Source organism: Kogia breviceps, chromosome 3 (assembly GCF_026419965.1).
Source record: "Kogia breviceps isolate mKogBre1 chromosome 3, mKogBre1 haplotype 1, whole genome shotgun sequence".
In the NCBI taxonomy this organism is placed as follows: Eukaryota; Metazoa; Chordata; class Mammalia; order Artiodactyla; family Physeteridae; genus Kogia; species Kogia breviceps.
In genome coordinates, this window is record NC_081312.1 from 168,628,933 (window position 1) to 168,654,485 (window position 25,553).

General features: G+C 39.0%; 1 protein-coding gene across 3 annotated transcripts in view; it reads left to right on the forward strand.

Moving 5' to 3' along the window:
• CDC123 (cell division cycle 123) overlaps positions 1-25,553 on the forward strand; it is a 57,898-nt gene that overhangs the window by 15,197 nt on the left and 17,148 nt on the right. For 2 of the 3 annotated variants that reach the window (XM_059056720.2, XM_067030303.1), the window contains exons 5-9: positions 3,335-3,430; positions 6,345-6,451; positions 19,966-20,014; positions 23,443-23,518; positions 24,942-25,064. In XM_059056720.2, the coding sequence (XP_058912703.1) occupies positions 3,335-3,430; positions 6,345-6,451; positions 19,966-20,014; positions 23,443-23,518; positions 24,942-25,064 (451 nt within the window). The remainder of the gene's footprint in view (positions 1-3,334; positions 3,431-6,344; positions 6,452-19,965; positions 20,015-23,442; positions 23,519-24,941; positions 25,065-25,553) is intronic. The other variant, XM_067030304.1, reaches the window with a different exon arrangement.

A 25,553-nucleotide genomic window follows, 5' to 3' on the forward strand; every position in this document is an offset into this window, starting at 1 on the left:
TTCTCAGACAACTGAGGCGTTCCGCGAATTTAAAATCGACTTGCGCTGTGAGCTTAAAGAACCCTATTACTAGTTAAATCTGTTAAAAGGTAATTTTCAGGAAAAGGTAGAATAATGACTTAACATACGTTGAAGGCTGTATTTAACTCGTGAGGGAACCAGGCAGATGTTAGAACTGTCTCAAAAGAGAACCCAAAGGACAGACACATTTATAGATTAGGAGTATTGAGATGAATACGTGGGAGGGAAGATAGCTGATTTCCACCGGACAGGATAGAATTTTCGCGTCTGTAAGAAATACTTCTTATTGTTTTCACTTACCTATAATTCACCAAGTTGTAAACTAGCTCGCAGACCCAGCTAGAATCAGGTAACCCGGAAAGTGCTGTATGTATAGAATACATAGTCTTTCACTGAAAGCACAGATTTTTCTGTACAGTGCATAAACATTTTATCGTTTAAATTTGTTTTAGTATCCTTATGGCAGGATTTCTTAAAGTTGAATAATTGGAGGATTTGAGGGAATCGATTGCCTCTTTTAAAATGTATCAATGATACAGAATAGCCAATACTTTACAATAACTATAAATGAAAAGTATAACCTTTTTTTTTTTTTTTTTTTTTTGCAGTACACGGGCCTCTCACCGCTGTGGCCTCAGGCTCCAGACGCGCAGGCCCAGTGGCCGTGGCCCATGGGCCCAGCCGCTCCGCGGCACATGGCATCCTCCCAGACTGGGGCACAAACCTGCGTCCCCTGCATCGGCAGGCAGACCCTCAACCACTGCGCCACCAGGGAAGCCCCAGAAGTATAACCTTTAAAAATTGTGAATTGGGCTTCCCTGGTGGCGCAGGGGTTGAGAATCTGCCTGCCAGTGCAGGGCACACGGGTTCGAGCCCCGGTCTGGGAGGATCCCACATGCCGCGGAGCAGCTAGGCCCGTGAGCCACAACTACAGAGCCTGCGTGTCTGGAGCTTGTGCTCCACAACAAGAGAGCCTGCGACAGTGAGAGGCCCGCGCACTGCAATGAAGAGTGGCCCCCACTCGCCGCAACTAGAGAAAGCCCTCCCACAGAAACGAAGACCCAACACAGCCAAAGATAAATAAATTAATTAATTAAAAAATTGTGAATCACTATATTGTACACCTATAACTTACATGGTAAAGAAAAAATGTAATACAGAAATATAAAGCAATCCTTATATGTGGAGTTTTAAGGGATGGGAAAATTAAATTGTTTTGTCTTTGAAGATCGAACCCCTCATATTGTACAATTTGTGTAACTGTGCCATTTATCAAAAATATTGCTAATGCAGATCTTAGATTACTTTTTACGGATAGAGCTCTAGGGTAGCCAAACCAGCAACTTCAGGGGATTCTAAGGAAATTACTGCCTTAACAGAAATGAGGGAGAGACGAATGGAAGATAAAGGACTCAAGGCTGTTATTCGTTTTGTAAACCTCTCTAAATGGCTGGCGTTTAGTTTCACGTATCTCAGCAGAAGAATAACAGGATGGAGACGGTGGCAGGCTGTCAGATAACTAACTGAAAGGTGCTGCTGACCAGTCCAGAGGTCACGTACACCTGCAGCAGAAAGAAAGGAAGTCCAACCTGCCCTTGATCTCTCCCTGCACTCACTAGCCTGTTGCTTAAAGCTGGTATCTTGTCTGGGGAATATGTTACCTTTTTTTTTTTTTTTTAACTTTCATATTTTGGTCTGTGTCTCTGTGACTTGAGTCATAGTTTTTTCTCTGTCGTAACTGGATTAGATCTTGGGGATCAGCATAAGCCATTTTTCGTTTTCGGTATTTGATTATTTATTGCTGAATAACAAGTCATCCTAAAACTTTGTGACTTGAAACAATAATAATCACTTCCTTTTTTAATTAAAAAAAAATTTTATACAATTTTTAAAGGTTATACTCCATTTACAGTTTTACAAAATAATGCATCATTCCCCGTGTTGTACAATAATATATCCTTGTAGCCTCTCTTACACCCAGTAGTTTGTAGCTCCCACTCCCTTAGCTTATTCTAGATCTATTGTAACTTTTTTTTCCCCTTGTGGAATAACTTGTCATGACTGGACTTTTTCAGTATTTGCAGTTTTCCAGTAGGGGGCAGCAAATATAAAGGGAAAAAGTGACTGCAGAGCATCAGTGTTAGTATTTTTGTATTCTTGTCTCTCTTGCAGGCCCCACTTCCATCTCTCGTACTCCCCTTTTCTCTACTTCATGTCCATGTGCTCCTGATGGTGACAGAAGGCTCGAGGGAGAGCGTAATTGTAATTATGTTTACATTCTGTCACCACTGTATTTCTACTTATTTCCTGGTTGAAATAACACTTAGAATGTTTTGGTTACTCATCAATATAAAATACACATTTTAGAGACTCCCCTGGTGGCGCAGTGGTTAAGAATCCGCCTGTCAATTCAGGGGACAGGGGTTTGAGCCCTGGTCCGGGAAGATTCCACATGCCCACAGAGCATCTAAGCCCGTGTGCCACAACTACTGAGCCTGCTCTCTAGAGCCCGTGAGCCACATCTACTGAGCCCATGTGCCACAACTACTGAAGCCCGCGCGCCTAGAGCCTGTGCTCTGCAACAATAGGAGCCACTGCACTGAGAAGCCCACGCACGCTGCAACTGGAGAAAGCCCCTGCGCAGTAACGAAGACCCAATGCAGCCAGAAATAAATAAGTAAATAAATAAATTTGTAAAAAATAAAAATACACATTTTTAAATCAACCAGAAAGGAAAGAACATTTTAACTTCACCAGGGTCCTATTTTTAAATTTTGTTTATATTAAAACTTATCCGGAAATAGCAGCGTTTAAATACAGTTAAACACATAATTTATTTCTTATTCTCATGAAACCTTTTGGGAAAACGTCCAGGAAACTTTTCCTGCAAATGGAAAGGCTTCTGGCCCTTAAATGCGAGGTATTACTTCTGAGAATTGGTGTATATGCACAGGTGATATTCCATCCATCTCTTTTCATTTAATAGATAACTGGTTTTATGTAGGTGCTAAGAGAACCATTCATTCCTTCCTCACATCCCCAGGTGCCTTGTAACATCTGTCTCTTCAGCTTTGTGGTGGGTCTTGATTGTTTTGGAAAGTGCCATTGGCACTTGTTATTTTTTTTTTCCTTTTCAGATAAATGCTATTTGATCATGATTTTATTTAGCTGAGTTCAGAAATTGTGATAGTAATTTGTATTCTGAATTATTTTTTATGCCCTGAAGTGTTGAACTTTGAGATTTTGATCTTGTTTTCTATATTTGTTGTGATGATACTGACTTGCCCAAATGATTTCTTCTTTCTCTCTGTAGGCACCAGAATTTCCTGAGTTCACCACTAAAGTCCAAGAAGCTATCAATTCCCTGGGGGGCAGTGTGTTTCCAAAGCTTAACTGGAGTGCCCCAAGGGTAGGAACACATCAGTAAATCTCTTACTGTGTGAATATTCTTTGTTTTGCTATTCCATTTCGCTTTATATCCTCACAGAGGGTCTGATTATATTCCTAATTCTAGGGAATTCCGTGGAATTTATTTATATTTTCGCCCTGTTATTTTATTTTCCTGATTTTGCAGTACACTTCCCTGGGTCTGTGAAATACTGTTTATTTTGCCAATTGACAGTTTCAACCTCTTGTGTTGCTGACTGCACTAGAAATCTGAGAAAAGCCTTTCTCTACCCTTTTCAAAACTTCACCTGTTCAGTTTGACAGATAAATTTTTCTCTGTTGAAAGGTAATAAAAATTAAAATGTCGTAGAATCTAGAAACAGGGGTTTGACAGATCACCTGATGTTTTCTTAAATTGTGTTTTATCATTTCCACATTTCATTGACAAGATTTTTATTAAGTTAAGGTCTGGAGGAAAATTCGTTATTTTTTTCTACTCCAGTAGGAAACAATTTTATGTCAGCAAGTCTCATTTAAGGAATCAAGACTTATCTGCATTTTCAAAAAATCATCTCATGTGCTTATCCTTTCTTATTCTAACAATGATAAATTGTACTTAATCTAATTTTTGTTTTTACTTATTAAAATTAGTGACACATATACATATTTTTTAAAATTAATTTTTATTGGTGTATAGTTGCTTTACAATGTTGTGTTAGCTTCTACTGCACAGCAAAATGAATCAGCCATACACATACATATATCCCCTCCCTTTTGGATTCCCCTCCCATTCAGATCACCACAGTGCATTCGGTAGGGTTCCCTGTGCTGTACAGTATGTTCCCATCAGTTGTCTATTCTATACATAGTATCAATAGTGTGTATGTGTCAATCCCAATCTCCCAATTCATCCCACCCCACCCATTTCCCCCTTTCTCTACATCTGTGTCTCTATTTCTGCCTTGCAAATAAAGTCATCTATACCATTTTTCTAGCTTCCACATATATTCATTAATATATTTGTTTTTCTCTTTCTGACTTACTTCACTCTGTATGACACTCTATAGGTCCATCCACGTCTCTACAAATGACCCTATTTCATTCCTTTTTATGGCTGAGTAATATTCCATTGTATGGCATATACATAGTTTAAATTTTCAGAAGATCTGGAAGCTTGCTACAGAATTCAGCCAGTTCTGACATCCGTTTTGCTTCACTATTTCCTGCTGCTCAGAGGCAACTGTTTTCAAATATTTTAGTACTTTCTTCTGTTATTTTCCTCTACTTCTCTGTTCTTCTGTCTTAGGTGTTTATTACTGACTTCCTGCTTTAGAACAGAAAGTTTCAGCTCTGTTTCATCTCCTATCCCCACTACTTTATGTATTTATCTGTCTGCCTTATCTATTTATTTATTCATCTATTTATTTTTGACTGCATTGGGTCTTCGTTGCTGCTTGGGCTTTCTCTAGTTGCATTGACCGGGGGATACTCTCCGTTGTGGTGCACGGGCTTCTTATTTCAGTGGCTTCTCGTTGTGGAGCATGGGCTCTAGGTGCACAGGCTCAGTAGTTGTGGCTCATGGGCTCTAGAGCGCAGGCTCAGTAGTTGTGGCACATGGGCTTAGTTGCTCCACAGCATGTGGTGTCTTCCCGGACCAGGGCTTGAACCCATGTCCCCTGCATTGGCAGGTGGATTCTTAACCACCGAGCCACCACGGAAGCCCTGTCCCCACTGCTTTCTGTTCCACTGTCCTCATCATCAGAATGGCATACTTTGATTAGACCAGTATTCAGTGTTTCTCATATTATGTTTATGCAAACACTATGTACACATCTGATATATACCATACATTGCTTGTGTTTTCTTATTCAACATTTTGTTTTCCCTGGATTTAATAACTGTCTTGTTTATTCAGTTGCATGTTTTTCTATGTATATACTATTGTTTTAGTGGAGTTAAGTTTGTGTGTTCAGTATACCATCTTTAACCAGAAGTTCATCATCCGTTTTCATTGGGAGAAATTTTAAAGAAGTTATTATAAAGAAGTTATTGAAACTCATTTTTAGTTTATCTATAAGCAGTAACTTGAGTTGTTCTTGACTGCTGATCTGGCTTGAGGCTTTCCAGTTAAAATGGATAGATTATTTGTGATTTTAAGTTATTCCTTTGTTCATTTATTTTTTATTTACTGAGTGCCGACTGTGTTCCAGTGCTTTCTTTCATACAATGTGGATAACTGGACATTTTTTTTGCAATCATTAGTTTTCTCAATTACTGTCCTGTGTCTGATCTGTCTATGGGAGAAGTACGTTTTTTAAACTACTTAATTGTTCTTTCATTTTCAGGCATATTTCACTGAGGTTTGTGCCTCCTGTGTCTGCTCTTCTTACTTTTTTTTGGTGCATATATTTGAGGCTTTCACCATTTAAAATTGTGATGGTTCAGAATATGTCACCTCCTCCCTCCCAGATTTGACAGACATGGGTCTTAACTGTTGCAGTCATCCAGCTTCAGGGTTCCAGCCATCTCTCCCCCAGAAACAGGAAGAAAGGAAGTTTCTCTTTCTTCTTAGTCGCCGGTCAGGCTGTTTTTTTATGCCTGCATCTTCTGGCTGACGTGTCAGCATTTCTGATAATCTCTTTATCCCCTTCTTTCATCATCAGTGAGGAAGACGTAGGGCAGTGCTTGGGCCTGAGCTGAAAAGTGAGAACCTGAACATCTTGGTTCAAAACTGAGTGTACGACATGCAGTGGTGATGCTGTTCCTTGTTTAGAAGTGTAACTTGACATTTGACAGTATAGCTAAAATTTCTTACCTGACTTTTTTCTTCAGCCCCTTCAGATTATATGCATTGTTGATTTTGGCTATAGGCTTGAACTGCATTCATAGCAACTAACTTGGAATATATACTAAGTAGCATGTGCTTTATTATTTAGGACGCGCACTGGATAGCAATGAATAGTTCTCTGAAATGTAAAACGCTCAGCGACATCTTCCTACTGTTCAAGAGTTCTGATTTCATTACTCGTGACTTCACCCAACCGTAAGTATGTCTCTTGTTCTCTTATGTCAGTAGTTTCAGTACTTGGTGAGTTTTTCTACAGATGAAATTCCATTAGTTGTAGTACTATTGTAAACAACAGATCCACATACCAAGGCTGTTTCGTTGTCTCAAATGACCTATTAAAGCAAACCTTCCTTTTCCATTGACAGCTAATGCTATACAGTGAATATCCCTAAATATCAAGGGCTTTCTGTGTATCTTCCCAGTAAATATAGTGGTAATTTTTTTCTTATTATAAAGCTAATATATGCTTTTATCATAGAAAAATAAAAGTGGGGACTATAGCTAAACAAAAACAGGAAATGTAAAAGCATTCATGATCTCGCCACACTTGGTTTTGTATACTTCCAGGATTCTGTCTGTGCATAGGTATAATATAGATACACCTGTCTCTAACTGTATTCCAGTTTTTTAAAACAAAAATGGGATCATATAGTTCCTATTCCTTATGAGGCTGCTTTTGCACTTAATCAGTATATATCAAACATCTTTATGTGTCATGAAATATTAAACACATCATTATTTTAAACTTGCTTCAGAGTATTCCGCTGGACAGCTATAGCATCATTTATTTCATTAGTTCTCCCTTCTTATTCGTCTCTTTTCTCTTCTTCTTAGTCCTGCATTGAATATCCCTGAGCTAAATCTCTGCGTGCTTTCCTGATTTTTTTCCTTAGGATAAATTCCTAGACATGGACTTGCTGTTTTCTTCCCTCTGCTAGTTACTCTGTCACTAACCCTTCATGGTAGGCAGACAGCCTACCTGCACTGCTGCACTGGAGGTGATCCCTTTATGCTTCTTTTGTGCTGTCATCAAACAGCAGCTATTCTTCTAGATTTCTTATCCTACCCCATTTTATTTTATTTATTTTTTATTTTTTTATTTTTTTTTGTGGTACGCGGGCCTCTCGCTGTTGTGGCCTCTCCCATTGCGGAGCACAGGCTCCGGACGCGCAGGCTCAGCGGCCATGGCTCACGGGCCCAGCCGCTCCGCGGCATGTGGGATCTTCCCGGACTGGGGCACGAACCCGTGTCCCCTGCATCGGCAGGCGGATTCTCAACCACTGCGCCACCAGGGAAGCCCCCTACCCCATTTTAAATCCGAAATCTCAATTAAACTGACCTTTAATCTGATCTCTAAAATAAAGCATATCAAAAAATCTAGAAACTGAGGAGGTACACAGGTGAGTACCTATATACATCATGTATACATGCCACTTCTTGCCCATCCATCCAGTTCAGTTTGCCCTGCTCATTCATCCCCTTTCAGCCTCACATCCTTTTTAGAAGAGGAGCCTGGCATAAAGAAAATACATTCCCTATGAGTCAGTTTGTGTATCATCTCTTTTGCTGGTTCTGCAGCTTGGGCATATGGTTTTAGTATTAAATTAAATGAAGTTAAGTAATAATAAATGAGTGTGATTGTATTGCCAGTTTATTGTAAAAGGACTTTACCTGTATTGGTTTTTCTGGTTCACTTACAGAAAAAGCTTTATGTTGTTCTGACATTTAGGTGTCAGCCTTTTATGGTTGTGTTGGCACAGGTGTTATGAGGTGTTTGCTTTAATAATAATGCAGCAGCATTTTCGTTCTGGGAGACACCCTCTGATTAGAGGAAGTCGTGGCTCTCTCTTTTTTTTTTTTTTTGCCATTGTAGAGCTTTTTGATATTTAATGCTTTTTTAAAGAGGCCTTGGAATATATTACATTAAAATACTCTGTACCTGTTAATTCATTTGATATGGATTTTTTTATGCACCTTTGATATTAGTTGCAGTGAGTATATAAGGACATTTCCTCTCCAAAAATTACAAATCACTTCTGATTCTCTGTGGTTGATGGCTTTTAAATCATCTTTGCACCCTAGCGACCTGCTGGCTCCTCTTAGCCCACCTCTCCCCCTTTGTCTTACATGAATTTAGCCACGATTCCAGTGAAGGGTAGAAATACCAGTCAGTCATTTTGCGTTTTGTACTTTTTGACTTTTGCATGGGGGAGAAGTTAAATCAGCAAGTACATTTGAGGCCTTGGATTAGGAGTGTTTATCCACAGAATACCATCTTTCTCCTCATGTAAATAATTGGGAGTTGGCAGGATGAACACCAAGCCCTGAGCTTGCAGCCTTTCCGACCGGTGGTACGCACAGTCACCTTTTCTGGAAATCTTTGTCGGTAGTCAGTTGCGTAACAATAAGTCTTGTTACTGCAGAAAAATCCCTATTGATTGGGTCTTTAATGAAAAATGAACTTTTGTCACAGAGGCCTTTCTGGACCCCTTAAAGATTCAGAATGCAATACTTTAAATTGGACAGGCTCTTATCAGTGATTTAATTTGACTCTTCAGTCAGTTAGAAAATTGAGGCCTGAATCTGCTCAGTAATTTGTTCCCATCAACTAGTTAATAGAACCAAAACCAGAATATAATTTCAGTGACGTCATTCTAAATGTTCTCTGTATTTTCACTTAATAAAGTTATAAATTCCTTCTTTTCTAAATGCTTCAAAGTAAAATATTATAGAATGTAATAAAAGAATATTATGGTATATAATTATGTACATTAAGTTATGTAATATTATGAAAATTATGTTATACTCTTTGGGGGCTTGCTTCAACAAGAGAAACAAAGATGTTATAGTTAGGATTACAGGTTAACAGAGGGCAACCAAAAAGAGTTCACGCACAGGGTTTTTAAAAATAACATTATTTAACGAGGAGTCTGGAGATGGGCTATTTCCATCTATAATGGTTAAGTCGCAGCTCATCAGGGTCACCAGGGACCAGGTTCTTTCAGTCTTTATCTCTGTCATCCTTGGCTCACTGGCTTGGTATTTGGGTTTCTCACCTAATGGTTACAAGGTGGCTGGTATTTTGCAGGTATGGCATGAAGGTGACTATATCTTAGTCAAAAATAGGAGGGAGTGGGCTTCCCTGGTGGCGCAGTGGTTGAGAATCCGCCTGCCGATGCGGGAGACACGGGTTCGTGCCCTGGTCCGGGAAGATCCCACATGCCGCGGAGCAACTAAGCCCGTGAGCCATGGCCGCTGGGCCTGCGCGTCCGGAGCCTGTGCTCCGCAACGGGAGAGGCCACAACAGTGAGAGGCCCGCATACCGCAAAAAAAAAAAAAAAAAAAAAATAGGAGGGAGTGCATCTAATTCCTCTCATTCTTCTCTGTCTGTGAGCAAGTAAAGCATTCTGGAAGCTTCCCGGGAGACTTCCTGATGGGCTCACGGTCACACAGTTACTCAGCCTCATCCAATAGTTGGCACAGGGGACAGAGACGCCATGACTGGTTTAGAGCAGAGGCTCTCCACCTTTAGCTCGGGTTAGAGTCACCTGGAGAATTTGATAAAACACAGCTTGCTGGTCCCCACCCACAGCGTTTCTGATTCACTAGGCTGGGAGTGGGGCCCAAGAATATAATTTCTAACCTGTTCCCAGGTGACCCTGGTGCTGCGGGTGCAGGCCCACGCCTTGAGGGCTGTGCGCTTAGATGTACATGTGCACCCCTGGGACTCCACAGGTCCACCTGTCCTCCTCCAAACAGTCACAGTTTTGTTGGCAAGGATGAAGGTTGACAATAGCTAGAGGATAGATCACCAGTACTGTCTGCCACAGTTGTAATTTGACACGGACTAGTCAGTACTCTTATTCTTTCTGTTTGTCAAATGGTTATTGTACACAAGAAGCTTTAAAAAGTGGAAGTTGAAATATTGACACCATTAGCATAATCTGTCTGCATTATACTTGCTGAGTGAATTATTTGCCCAGATCAACTTTCTATGTAATTAGACTTGTTGAGTCAGAAGGCTGCTTTCATTGATTATTTTATTGATTAGGTGTCACTTCAGTAGGCCAACGCCATAAAAAAGAAAAAATCTGGTATTCAGTTGGCATTTAGAAGAAAGGGCTGAGTGAGAGAATTAATCCATTAATTGTTTCTCTGAGAGGCTCATGACTAAGGAAGTTAGAGTTACTAGAGATCAGGAAAGTTTACTGGTCTTAGTAATTCAAGCACAGTTACGATCAGCACAATTTTTATGCGTTTTGTTCTTAAGAGTATCACAAAACTGGTTATTAATCCTAAAATTCAGCAGCAAACAGTTTCAGAAGTAAAATGTTCTACTAAGTTGGACCTAACAGAACCTATTCCTTGTGATTTTTAAGGCCCATTTATTTAGATGACAGTTTTTCACTTTAGATTGTTATACAAGGTTTTGTTAGATTGTTATAATTTTAGATAGCATATTTTCTCTCTTTTTGAAGAAGTCTATGAAAATTTGAATGAACTCACCCAGTCACCCTTAATTCAGTATCCTTTTTTATCTTTCCTTTTCTACCACCAGTGAGGTCTAAAAAATGGAACCTGTGTACCTGAACTCTCATTCTGCATCCTAATGAGCAGTAAAATCTTCAGCACCAGAACTTTGATGCTTAATATTCCCTGGGTGCCATGTTTTTCTTTTTTATTTCTGCCCTTGACATAATTTTTTTCCCTTATATACTTAAGAGTTGTTTTCTGTGAGGTATAATACCGTAACCTTCCAACGTTTTAGGAAAGCTTACGAATGAGGATGTGCCCTAGTAAATTGCTAGGCAGTAAAGAGTCCGCCACTTTAAAGCATTGTGATTTTGCGTACTGCCACCTTGTAAAGCTTTAATGATGATGTTTTTTCCTGATAGGAATGGTCAGATTGTGATCTTAGTGGATTTAGGCGGCACCTAAGTTGTCTAGAGTCAGTTCACGGAGTTATTACTCTCCAAGTTTACTAATACTGTGATTTCTCTTTCCCCCATTTCTGCCATGTTGCCTGGCCCGCACTAGAGAACTCACACCATTTAAGTTGGTAGCGTTGTACGTCTGTTCCTCCAATGCCAGAATCTAACACCTCACCCGTAACAAATAGGATTCATCTTTTTTTTTTTTTTTTTTTTTTTTTTTGCGGTTCGCGGGCCTCTCACTGCTGTGGCCTCTCCCGTTGCGGAGCACAGGCTCCGGACGCGCAGGCTCAGCGGCCACGGCTCACGGGCCCAGCCGCTCCGCGGCACGTGGGATCCTCCCGGACCAGGGCACGAACCCGTGTCCCCTGCATCGGCAGGCGGACTCTCAACCACTGCGCCACCAGAGAAGCCCAGGATTCATCTGTAACTTCATTGTTCTCCACTAGAGCAGTCTCTTGGATTCTACTTCCATGGAGCTCTTTCTAGTTCAGTGTATTTCTTAACTGTAGCACAGCTCATCAGACACACCTATCCTTCTTTCCTTGTAACAAAGCATATACTACATCCATAGTTTTCTCATTGTCTGCATTCCCCAAGTTCCACACACGGGCATCCTTACCGTTGAATGTATCGCATTTGTTCTCTTTCAACGTGTGAAATAGTTGGAACATCATGATAAAAGCTGTGTGTTGATCACAGTTAAGAAGTTCACAGAAAAGAGTATGTCCATCTTAAGACATGTTTAGGACATCATGAATGTGCCTATTTATAGTAAGACCATTTGGCTGGTAGGACATGCAACCTGAAGTTTAAGTTGAGGGAATGACTTGGAAAGTAGCTTGGGTAGAAGTAAAAGAAAGACAAGAAAGATGACATTCCTGTCAGTCGTCAGTGGCAGTTAAGCACAGTTCTTACAGTTTTAGGCTAAGATCTTTTTTCCCCCTTTCTTTCTTTTCTTCTTCTTTCTAAAACTTTGTATCTAACACATCGGTCTCCAAAATTCCTGTTAACTGGTTCACTGCAAAATATATTAAAAATGTACTGGCATAATTTCATAGTAGCTTTCAACAGAGTAGACCTTTGGTTGTTTTTTTGCTTTTTTCGGTCTTTACCGTGATTGTACCAGAGAATACTTTTATTTTGTAATTCACATTGTAGATTATATGACATTAATTATTTAATAACATCTGTGGGTTTTGTCTTTGTTTTTTTGTTTTTTTCCACACTACTTGGCATGTGGGATCTTAGTTCCCCAAGTGCAGAGTCTTACCCAGTGGAGCACCAACGAAGTCCCAATAATACCTGTGTTTATTTTGAAGTTGTTTTTTTTTTTTCTTATTTTTGGTTGCGTTGAGTCTTCTTTGCTGTACGTGGGCTTTCTCTAGTTGCCGCGAGCGGGGGCTACTCTTTGTTGCGGTGCACGGGCTTCTCATTGCGGTGGCATGTCTTGTTGCAGAGCATGGGCTCTAGGAGCGTGGGCTTCAGTAGTTGTGGCACACGGGCTCAACAGTTGTGGCTCGCAGGCTCTAGAGCACAGGATCAGTAGTTGTGGCACATGGCCTTAGTTGCTCTGTGACATCTGGGATCTTCCCGGACCAGGGGTCTAACGGGTTCGCCTGCGTTGGCAGGTGGATTCTCAACCACTGTGCCACCAGGGAAGCCCTATTTTGAAGTTTTAATGGCTAGCGGGACGAACTGTAATTATCTGCCAAGAATTAGGAGTTTATAATCCAACATATTCTACGTAGACTGTCAGTCAATGACTTCGATTTAATTCTGCTTTCTCTTGGTACCTTGTTGAAAATTTCAATCAAAGAAATCTTCCAAATTAGTATAAAATACTTACTAACCCAGGAGAAAATTTCAGAAGTGGGATTTAAAAAAAACCAGTATGCTTATACGTGTATATGAAAATGGCTATTAAGTACTAATTATAACTAGACTGTTCAAGGTGGCAGAGATCTTCAAATGAAATTCAAAATGTTCCTATTTGTAATTATAAAAGAACTAGAAGAAACTGGTCATTAATATCTGGCTTTAACTAAGTGGCAGACTAAGAAAATTTGAAAAATCTTTTGTTACAGATATCTAGACATGCTAGGTAAAATATGAACTATAACACAGAAATTTAAATATGTAGTTGAATTCACAAGAAACAAAAGGCAAACCCAATGTAAGAAATGTAAAGAGAATTGAGAACCAGAGGGTTAGATAGATAAGCCTTTAGGGCTGATTGTCAGAACTGATAAAGTACATAAGTTGTAATGCCTTTATAGGGTTAGGAGCCCAAGCCTTAAGCCAAAATAAAGTGAGACTTTAGGAAAGAGACTTTTGCACCTTCAGTAAAAAAAAAAAAGTCCATCCATTGACACAGAGATAAGGAAACACGAATTGAAACTGCTTGGGCTTTGAATTTTTTTTTTTTTTTTTTTGCGGTACGCGGGCCTCTCACTGTTGTGGCCTCTCCCGTTGCGGAGCACAGGCTCCGGACGCCCAGGCTCAGCGGCCATGGCTCACGGGCCCAGCCGCTCCGCAGCATGTGGGATCTTCCCGGACCGGGGCACGAACCCACGTCCCCTGCATCGGCAGGCGGACTCTCAACCACTGCGCCACCAGGGAGCCCGGATTTTTAATGTTAAAACGTTAAAACCTCAGGCTGTATTGTACAGTGAACTTGGAGTACAAAATTCAAATCACTTGTGTGGTTTGAGAACTCCCAAATTAAGAAATTAACATAAATATCACTCCTGGACTGGTTTTACCGTGAGGCACCTGAAAGATGCATATACAAAGTACTCTGGAAAGAATTCCACAGCCCAGGCCTCATGGGAGCCCCATAGAAAAAATAGGCCCCACCAAATAAGCACTCACAAGAAAACTAACAAAACACGCAAGGAAGCAGCACATCTTGCTTGAAGATCAGACAGTGGGCAAGAGGAGTAGAACTGTATGCATTTGAAATAACAGAAGTCTAAAAGATAATGTAATGGAAAACTCTTAATTGATTAAACTCTTGAAAAAGAATTGAAACTTGTAGAACAAGTTACTAGGAAAAAAGAAGCAAACAAAAGTTCTAGAAATGGAAAACGTGGTTATTAAAATTAAAAATGCATTTACCTATGTAAATAAGGCATAGTTGAAGAAGATAGTTATTTGAATGATTATCCAAAATGCAGCATAGAGAATTAATGAATTGCAATTACGGAATTAAGAGACATTGGTTAAAATGAGAATGTTTAACATGTAGAATAGAACCTCTAGGAGGGAAGAATAGAGAACATGAGGAGGGAGAGGCATATTTAAAGAGAAAGTAGTTGGGAATATTCAAGAATGAATTAAAAAAACACTAATTCATATTCAGTAAACACGAGTGTCCCAATAGAGAACATATAGTATAACTGCAGAACACCAGAGACAAAAGTTCTTAAAAACAACCAGAGAGCAAAGGCAAATTTTGTGGAAAGAAACAGCAGTAAAACTGTCAGCAGGTTTCTCAACAGGGATATTGTTTCATCTAGTCCTACCTCTGTTGGGAAGGGCCTGGGTCCTGGAGGGTGGAGATGGATATAGAACAGTACAGATGCCTATATTGTTTCTCATCTGTATGGGACACTTATCAATCTGGACCTAGACTAATTTGGGGTTATAACTTGAGGAATTCTCTAACAGTTGCCCAGATTCCAAGGTGATTACAAATGATTTCATATTATTTCATAATTCAGGCAAATTTTCTAAGTGTTATTTAAATGTGTTCGTTAACACAGGGGAAGTGTTAGGTATTATGACATAATTTCTTGTCTTTGCTCATAAATTATAACATGTATTATAATTTTATATTACATGCTGAGTTGGGATTTGAGAATTTATACTAGTTCTTATCATGACTTTTAAATTATGTGTTCATAGAAACAAAAGCTAAAGTAGACTTAGCAATTCAGTATTCTTTCTCTGTGAATTGCTTTCCTTGATCAGTGACTTGCTGTTACCTCTCTGAGGTCCTGCTTTCTTTTAGCAATTAAGAAACTGTTATTTTTGGAAATGAGAGATCAGCTTTTTTTTCTCCATTGCAGATGCAAGTGTTTGGATCATCTGTGTTCTTGGTTCAGTCAGTTAAGGGAATAATACAAACATTTTTATATTTGATATGACTGAAGCTATTTTATCGTTTCTGTTAGGATACTCATATTTCCTGATAGTATTGTTTCTACTAGTATTTTCAATGTAGTAAGAAGCCTTGATTTAAGGATTTCTTTCTTTTTCCTTTTTTGATGTAACCTGGAATTTTTGAACCGTAATTTATATAAGGATTTGTAAGCATTCAAGTGTTGTTAATACTCTAAATATCTTAACACATTTTTGCTTTTTAAACCTACTTGCTCCTGAATATAAATGGAATTTAAATATTCATACACAATGTTTTTTGCGGTATTTCAGCTGAGCTCCTAAAAATGTTGTTGACCTTCACATACAGTCTTAATTAGGTGGCTCTGGTCTTTCCTCTCCTTTCAGAGACTGTACTTGGCCATCTGATTAATCATCTGAATAAGAAAAAGCCTTGTACAGTAATCTCATGTAAGCACATATGTTCTCACATCTACCTTCTGGAACTAGTCAAGGTTTTTAACTAACATTAAATGTTAAACCTATCACCACTTAAAAAATAATGTTATGGGATGGTAGAATACAAATGTGTATTAAAATGTATACCTGTTTTAAAGTAGCAAATGAGGATTAACCAAGGGTTGAAATCAATATTTGTAGGAATATAGAAGCATTAAAAAATTTAGATAATGAAGATGTGTGTTTTGGAAATGCTTGTTTATTCAAATTCCTTTGTCATTTCTCTCCTCCCATCTCCCTTGTATATATATATATATCTATATATATATCTATATTTTTAAAATTTATTTTATTTAATTTATTTTTGGCTGCGTTGGGTCTTCGTTGCTGGGTGTGGGCTTTTCTCTGGTTGTGGTGAGCAGGCTTCTCATTGTGGTGGCTTCTCTTCTTGTGGAGCATGGGCTCTAGGTGTGCGGGCTTCAGTAGTTGTGGCACAGGGGCTCAGTAGTTGTGGCTTGTGGGCTCTAGAGCACAGGCTCAGTAGCTCAGTAGTTGTGGCACACGGACTTAGTTGCTCCGTGGCATGTGGGATCTTCCCGGACTAGAGCTCAAACCCGAGTCCCCTGCATTGGCAGGCAGATTCTTAACCACTGCGCCACCAGGAAAGCCCTCTCTTGAATATTTTAGATACATTTAAATTAAAAAAAAAAAAAGGCAGTTCACTTTTATCATGATAAGAATTACTGGTTAAATGAAAGCTAAAATACTAACTTTTTAAAAAAAATTTATTTTTGGCTGCATTGGGTCTTCGTTGCAGGCTTTCTCTCGTTGTGGTGAGTGGGGTCTACTCTTTGTTGCAGTGCGCGGGCTTCTCATTGGGGTGGCTTCTCTTGTTGCGGAGCAGGGGCTCTAGGCGCATGGGCTTCAGTAAGTGTGGCTCGTGGGCTCTAGAGCATAGGCTAAGTAGTTGTGGCGCACGGGCTTAGTTGCTCCACAGCATGTAGGATATTCCCAGACCAGGGCTCGAACCTTTGTCCCCTGCCTTGGCAGGTGGATTCTTAATCACTGTGCCACCAGGGAAGTCCCCACTTTGTACTTTTATGTGTTTTTTACTTCCTCAAGATTAAAAGTTAAAGTAATATATATTTAATGTAATAAACATAATGTTAGAAATACTACAGAAAAGCAGCAGAAGAAATGAACAGTCATTGCTGCAAAAGAATCATTGTTAACATTCCAATAATTAACATTGTATTATGTTTTCTCATGTATGTTTTAAAATATGAGCTTGTACTGTGTAGTTTTGTGACCTTTTTATTATTTGAAAGTATACTGTATTGTGAACGCTTTTTCTCGCTTGTGAAAAATTCTTTTACCACACAATTTTTTATTCCTCATAACACTGTCTGGATTTTTGACACACTTTTCATTTAGAATTTAGAAAGGAGTTGAGGAAAAATGTTTTAAGGATAAAATGAAATTTTATAATAGAATTCATAAATGAATTAGTGTTTTTTGCTAATTAAAATATTTAGGCTATTAAACCAGAAAAAAAAAAGGTGAGGGACTCTTACAATAAAGAAGAACAGGACTTCCCTGGTGGCGCAGTGGTTAAGAGTCCGTCTGCCAATGCAGGGGACACGGGTTTGAGTCCTGGTGCAGGAAGATCCCATGTGCCGCGGAGCAACCAAGCCCATGCGCCACAACTACTGAGCTCGCGCTCTAGAGCCCACGAGCCACAACTACTGAGTCCACGTGCCACAGCTACTGAAGCCCGCACACCTAGAGCCCATGCTCCGCAACAAGAGAAGCCACTGCAATGAGAAGCCCATGCAATGCAACAAAGAGTAGCCCCTGCTCACCACAACTAGAGAAAAACCCGTGTGCAGCAACGAAGAACCAATGCAGTCAAAAATTAATTAATTAATTAATTTTTTAAAATTTGAAAAAAAATAGAATAAAGAATATATTATGTAGAACTATTAAAGGAGATGATCCAGGACATATGTATTTCTCTGGATCCATTTGGTATTTGTGGTTTCTCTGAAATCTGAGGGCAATAACAGCTCTAGAACCTCCACCTCTGAGAGGAGCAGTTCCACACTGGTTTAGTGCCCTCCCACCACTGACTTCATTTCTCACCTTTCGGAGCCTTGGTTTCCTTGTGTGATGAATGTGGATAATAATAATAGCACTTTCTCATAGGATTATCGCAAGGATGAAATGAGATAGCAGGATGTACATGCTTCACTTGGTGCCTATTCACTAATACGGAGAAAGCCCACTGCCTTTTAACAAAGCTCCCTGTGTATATCTTTCTTTGTCATTCAGATTACATCCATTAGTGCCCAACTGTTAGTGGCAATAAAAGTTCTTATTTTCTGAGGATTTTAGCCAACCACCTTATCTGTATTGTTATTGTTTGTAGTATAAATCATAAATGATTGCAGATAATTCCAACCTAATCAAACATTCAGGGAAATTTAAAAGCTTTTCAAATTTTAATTCTACTTGTAAATTGCTTAAGACCTCTTTAAAACTATTTTTTGTTTTGCTTGTGTATTTTTTTTTTTTATCAAAATGTCTCTCGACCACCTGTTTTGCTTCTTGAATTGTTGGTGTCCCCCAGGATTCTATCTGAATGAGCTGACTGATCACTTCTGTCTCCATCCTTGACGTTAGCGCTTATACCAGTAGGACGATTACTTCCAGATAATTATTTTCACCTCCACCCACTCTTGAGTTTCCTTGTTCCAGTTGCTTACTAGACATTCTCTGTGGTTCTCCCAGGATTTCTCCAACGCTGCACACCCAAACGTAGTTATCTCCCATGTTTTCCTCACCCACGTCACCTGCTCTTCCTTCTTAGTGAATGGTATTTGCATCACTATCCAGCGAGTCATCAAGCAGCCACCCCAGTCATCTGGCCTCTTTCTCCCTCATCCTGCACTTTCAGTTAGGCACCAGGTAGCCCTGACTTTGTCTCCTAAATACCTGTGTGTAGAGCTTCTCCTCTCCCTCTCCTCTGCCTTCGCATTAGTCGGCCCCTCATCTCTCCCTGGGGCTGTTGCAATGAGCCTTCCAACTGGGCTCTCAGCCTCCCAACCTGCCACCCATTCCCCCAGGCTCTCCAGCACCGTTGCCACCCTTGATATTTCTAAAGCCTAAGTGCAATGATCTCCCTCACATGTTTAGAAACGTTTTTAGCCCCCCATTGTCTGTATAATAAATCACAACCTCTCTGCATAGGCAGACAAGACCCTTCATGGTCTGGATAGTCCTTCTTGTCCAAAATTTCTCTCCAACCACACCTTTTGGCAGTTCTTCCCTCCACACACATCAGTACTGACCTCCAGTAGCCCTGTGCATGGTTCTCCCTTCTCTCCCTTTGCCTCAAACGCAGACCCTTCTCTTCATGTCGAATGAAGCCTTCTTGACTATCAGCTCCCCTCCCCCCAAACATGAAGAGCTAATCAGTGTTTCCTTTGTGCCATCACAGTATTTTTATTTTCAGTGTTTCGGAATTCTTTGGGTACTTGTTAGGCTTTCCTCACCAGACTAAAGGACAAGGGACTCGTAGTCATTTTGGCGTTCCAGTGCCTCTCCAGCCCTTGGCTTAGTTGGGTGTTTAATAAAGGATGTGAAAAATTGTCCATGAAACTGAGGATTTTTAGAAGAGGAAGCGATATATTTAATGGAGGAATGAATAATTCTTCTGTCAGCTATTTTTAAATGGGATGTGGGAGAAGGATTAGATGAACTTTTTGTGGCTTTAGGTGGCAGAGTTAATGTCAGCAGAGAACTAGACTTCTGGTTCAGCCATGAAGAGCACAGTGAGAATTATAAAACAACAGTGCCATCTCACCCTCATTTGGCATCTAGAGTGGGTTTGCGTTATACTCCTGGCTTGGTCACTAAATGTGCTCTTTCCTTAGTTTTGGCCCTTTTTTTTTAACAGAAAGATGGAGATTATAGTAGCTCATATGGTTGTTTTGAGGACAAATGAAATAACAAATAACATTTCCGGGTGCCTAGGCTAACGCCTGACACTGAATGGTGCTTAATAAATGTTCGTTGAATTTTAATTAGTCTCCTGTTTCTGTATGCTTTTAGTAAAACCTTATTCTCACTTTAAATATAAGTAAACATAAGTAATGTGTATGCATAAACTGACACCATAAAATAAAGATTCAATTGCCTTTCTTTCCCTCAAAGATTTATTCATTGTACTGATGATTCCCCAGATCCGTGTATGGAATATGAGGTAAGAATCTTTTTTTTTTTTAAATCTTGAATAAAATTGATAGTTCTAGATGAAGATATATTGAGAATTTCTATTTATTCTTAAGTGAAATGAATCCAATTTTTGGACTAATTTCTCTGGGAACCTAGAGCCATTGAATTTTTAAATTTATGAAATATACACATAAAATGCATGTATTATGTACATACACATACAGTATATACACACTATGTACACACTATGGAATATTATACATATTTTGAAGTGAAGCAAATACCTTCATACTCACCATCCAGCTTAACCTGTTTAAGCTTTTTAACCTGATTTACAAGGAAAAGTAGTCACCACCATTTTACCGTTTTTATTTATTTTTTCTATGGTTCCCTCATTTTACAGATTACATATAGAAGTAAGAACAAGAGGACAGTGGAAAACTTCATTAGAAATAGTCATAAGAGTTTAAACATAGCAACTCCCTCCCCCGTCCCCCAATAGCAAACCCATATTTTCCTGGTTTGAAGGTATATACAACACACACTCACAGACGCACACGCACACGCACACACACCCCTGAAGTGGGCAGTGTTCTTGGATGTTGTTGTTAGTTTAATTTCTTCATCATCTATTTGCTTCCAGTCACTTGTATATACACATGCTTTCAAAAGTTGTCCACTGACTCACTGTACCAAGTAATTCTTAGTGTGTTGGGTGTATATCTTGGCATATCTTCTGTGAACAGGTAATTTACTCTTCACCAAGCCACCAAACAATTCCTACATCTTTTAGCACTTGTAATTGAGATCTTTACATACCATTTGTGAGGGGTATGTAATATATTAGCATTTTCCCAGGTCATTAAACATTTTTTATGACATTAGTCATGTGTATGTAATACATTCGTATCTATTGTTTCACTGAACAAACATCTATCAAGCACCTGCTATATCTTATTACTTTGTGCTAGAAACACAAAAATGAAAAAGATTGTTTTCCTAGTCTTGCCCTGCAGAGTAATCTTTGTTGTAATTTCATCATCTATCCCTGAGATTGATTTCACCGGCAGTTTGCTCTTTTATTGCTTTTTGGCGCATATGCCATCATCATGTTAGTGCATAGAGTTTAAAACCCAGTTTTAAAAGCCCAGGAAAATGAGAGTAATTAAAATGAAAAAAGTGACAAGCAAAATCCCATGTATCGTGTGCTTGCGTCTATGTGTATTTAAAAAGATACTTACTATATGCTCATGTACTCATAGAGTACTTCTGGAAAGAGGTACGAGAAATTGTCAGCACTGGTTGCCTGTGAGGAGGAGAACAGAGAGACTGGGGGGAAGACTCACCTTTTACCTTTTTTAAAAAATCAAGTACAGTATTTGTATTACCTGTCCAAAACGTTATTTCAAGAGATAATGCAAATTTTCCGAAAACTTAATGTCAGTTTGCAATAATTGTGTATTTATTTGTTGCTTACATAAAAATTACTGTAGCTGTCAGAAAATATATTTGCCAGTATCAGCTTTTAATAGGTAACAACACTGTAATTTTTTAGTGTGGGATTCTTCATTTAATAATTAGGTTCTTTTTAAAAAGGTGGCACATACAGAGCTTGACCAAGAGCTCACTATAATGAAAATTGGAATCAGTGCACTTCAAATTTCTAAGACATATTTTAACAGTACAGTTTTTTTTTAAGGAAAGCAACCTACTATCAAAAATTTAAAAATACAAGAAAATATGAGGAGCCCACCACCCAGATATCCTCAGTATTATTAGCATTTTGACATTTAACTTTCCTTTCTTGAGATATTTGTGTGTGTGTGTGTGTGTGTGTGTGTGTGCGCGCGCGTGCGCACCTGTGCATATATACATACTCTCCATAAGATGCTTTGTGTGCCACTTTTTTTTTTTTTGGCGGTACGCGGGCCTCTCACAGTTGTGGCCTCTCCAGTTGCGGAGCACAGGCTCGGGACGCGCAGGCCCAGCGGCCATGGCTCACGGGCCCAGCCACTCCGCAGCATGTGGGATCCTCCCAGCCCGGGGCACGAACCCATGTCCCCTGCATCGGCAGGCGTACTCTCAACCACTGCGCCACCAGGGAAACCCTGTGCCGCTTTTTTTTTTTTCACTTACAACATAGTATGAGCATTTTCACAGTTCATTAAATTTTTTTTATATCATGATTTTTAGTGGCTGCTTATCTTAAATACTTGCTGTTCCATGTTTCACTTGACAGACATTTCCTAGGCACCTGCTAGGCATTACATACCTGTGCTGGGAACACAAAGATGAATAAGACCCAGCTCCTCACCCTTAGAAGAGAGACTTGTGTCAGATTATCCTAGTACAACATGGGGTATGGGTTTACTCTCGAATGTTATGTACAAGAAACCGGGTGGCATGGGAAGGTACAGAGCCCACTGGGGGGATTCCTGGAATGGGGCCTAGAGTAATTCAAGTCCTATCTCCTAGGTCTTGAGGGGCAAAGAGGTGTATGCCAGGATTCGGGAGGCTGGGGGCTCTTGCCATTGATTACAATTAATACTTCAAAAATACAGGACTAGTTTTTTCAAAAGAACATTTTAAAACCAGACTCAGGGGCTTCCCTGGTGGCGCAGTGGTTGAGAATCCGCCTGCCGATGCAGGGGTCACGGGTTCGTGCCCTGGTCCGGGAAGATCCCACATGCCGCGGAGCAACTAAGCCCGTGAGCCATGGCCGCTGGGCCTGCGCGTCTGGAGCCTGTGCTCCGCAACGGGAGAGGCCACAGCAGTGAGAGGCCCGCATACAGCAAAAAAAAAAAAAAAAAAAAAAAAAAAACCAGACTCAGAAGCATACATTTGTCAACTGTACTATTTATAAATTACAACAATATGAGAATTTGCACATATTAAATAATAAGTTATAGTAATAAGACCCATTTATGAATTGGGCCATTGGTAGAATTGTATTACTTTAAAATAATGGGAAAATCATGAAAGGGTTTTAGTGAGTCTTCGTGCTAAGCCGTAATAATTTTATCAGAGTATTACAGAATGATGCTTAAGGTAGATGACTTGGAAATTATTTTACTTTTTGATGTTCTTAAAGGAGTGAGGAACATATGAATTATAGGGAAACTTATGGCCCAACGATGATAAGATGTGACTATATCATCCTGTGAGTTGTATGTTATGTCAGAGCTCCCCAAATGTCAGAACTTTGTACATAAATGACAAAGGCACATTTTGTCATAAAGAGTGTTAATACAATTTCCCCTATTCTGTTAGACTAATAGATCATAGCTCTGTTCCCTACGTATCATGTCAGGAATGTTTTATGATGCCTTTTTTTAAAAAAAAAAAAACACTTGATAATGGCAATTGTTAAGACATAGTCTCAAAATAAAATTGTTTATTAGACTAGTAAATATTCTCTTGTTACTTAGTTGTGCTTCTTCTTTGCTTTGTCTACAGCTTGTTCTTCGAAAATGGTGTGAATTAATTCCTGGTGCTGAGTTCCGATGTTTTGTCAAGGAAAATAAGCTTATTGGTGAGGTTTTTGATTTTTTTGGTTTTGTTTTTTTAAATCTTTGAAAGTAATTGTTAAAAGAAGACAAGCTTTTGATGGAAATAAATTACTTAGTAATTAAGACAAGGGTAACAATCAGTTTTTATCTCAGATGCTACCTCTAGCCAATTGGCACTGACTCTCTGGAATGCTGTACTGACAAGGGTCCTGAGGCCAGATTCTGTTTCCACAGAAAGTCGTCTTCTTGATGAATCACATCAATCTGGATTCCAGAGAGGAAAGTGGTGGCCTCTACTGTTCTCAGGATATGTGTAATACTACCTGCTTTCTCTCTGGGCCTTTCCTAGGTATTACTAGCAATACACTGCTTATTTTAAGCAGCGTAAAAAGCCCAGTTTTTGAACATTTATTTCTATTATTGAAGCACTGTTTATTATTCCAGCAAGAGAAAATATGCAAAGAAGTACATTGCTTTAAAAGCCACCCATTTTCTTTCCTCTGAGGTTATTATTTTGTCTGCTATGATTTATTGAAGCTAAATATTGTAGATAATTCGCTCTTATTTTGTCTAAGCACATTTTCCATGAGGTAGAATTGATCTTCAACCAAGAAAAGTGTGATTTGAACAGAATCACATCAACACTATTTATTTATTGAATGTGATGTTGACATTTAACTTACCGGAAATACACTGGGGTTGTTTGAATTTATTGTATAATATTGTTATATATCTCTGAAAGAAACACTGCAGTATTAAGTACAGTTAAGGAAGGGAGTCATATTGGCATGTGATTAAGAAATTGGTTGGAAGCCCTTCTTTCAGAGCAGAGAACTTTTTCTTAGGTCTAGAGCAGATTAAAGGAGTTCTTACAATACTCCCTTGAGTGTTTTTGGAATAATGTCAGTAAGTCACTCTGAAGAAAGGAATGTTTACTTTTCCATGGCTTGAAACATCAGGCTTGTGAAGGCAGGATAGCACGTATGAACAAGGAAAATAGACCGTGAAGTGCAGTATGATTATGGAAGACGTATGGTGAGGAGTATTTTACATTTTCCCAAAGAAAGTGGAAAAGGATGCCAATTTTTAGACAGTTCATTGGAAAAATCAAAGAAGCAGCAGTTGACTATGTGGGTAGGTTTAAAATTGCTTCTTTCATTTTTTACATAAGAAACATTTTTATGACTTTGAATTCTTCCCATTGTACTAAATAAAAATAACTACTGTTTCTAAAGTAAGAATGCATGGCAATATGGAATTTTAAGGTTCACCTAGCCATTTGAACCTTTACAACTGATAAGCTTTATATAAAATGCTGACTAATGTATGATGCCATATTCATTTGCTCTACTTTAATGGTTTTCTCAAAAAGAGGTTTAAATCACATTTTGGTGTTTTTGAAAAGAATATTGTGTAATAATGAAATATAAAATATTTTCTTGTCAGGTATTTCTCAGAGGGACTACACACAATATTATGATCATATTTCTAAACAAAAGGAAGAGATTTGCAGATGCATACAAGACTTTTTCAAGAAACACATACAGTATAAATTCTTAGATGAAGACTGTGAGTATTTTTTATTGACCCAGTGAAATGAAATGCGTAATGTTACCGAACCTTATTTCACTGTGCTACATATTTTAAAACTGGATTCAAAATACTGTATTTTAAGCATTTTATTATATGATGGTATTGCTGATGGGTTTGCATGTTAATTTTACGTTATTTAACCAGAGGCCCTTTTTAATACTGAGATGGTTCTCTCCTGTCATTTGAGATATTTTATTATACATTTCAAAGGGTCTATCTACAGAGAACCACATGATTCTGTTATTAGGACTAAATTAGCTAGTTGACTGGTCTACCTTTTTAGATTTTTATTTGAATGATCAGATAGCACCAGTTCCAAAGTAAATATTTGTGAGTTGTTTTTAAGAGTTGAAAGTAAGTATTGAAAGTATTGTGTATGAGACAGTTTTCATGCCTTGTCAAATTATATCTGCTGTGGTTTCTGTTTTTCTTCTTGCCAAGGCTGGGGTCTGTGGCAGGTTTGAC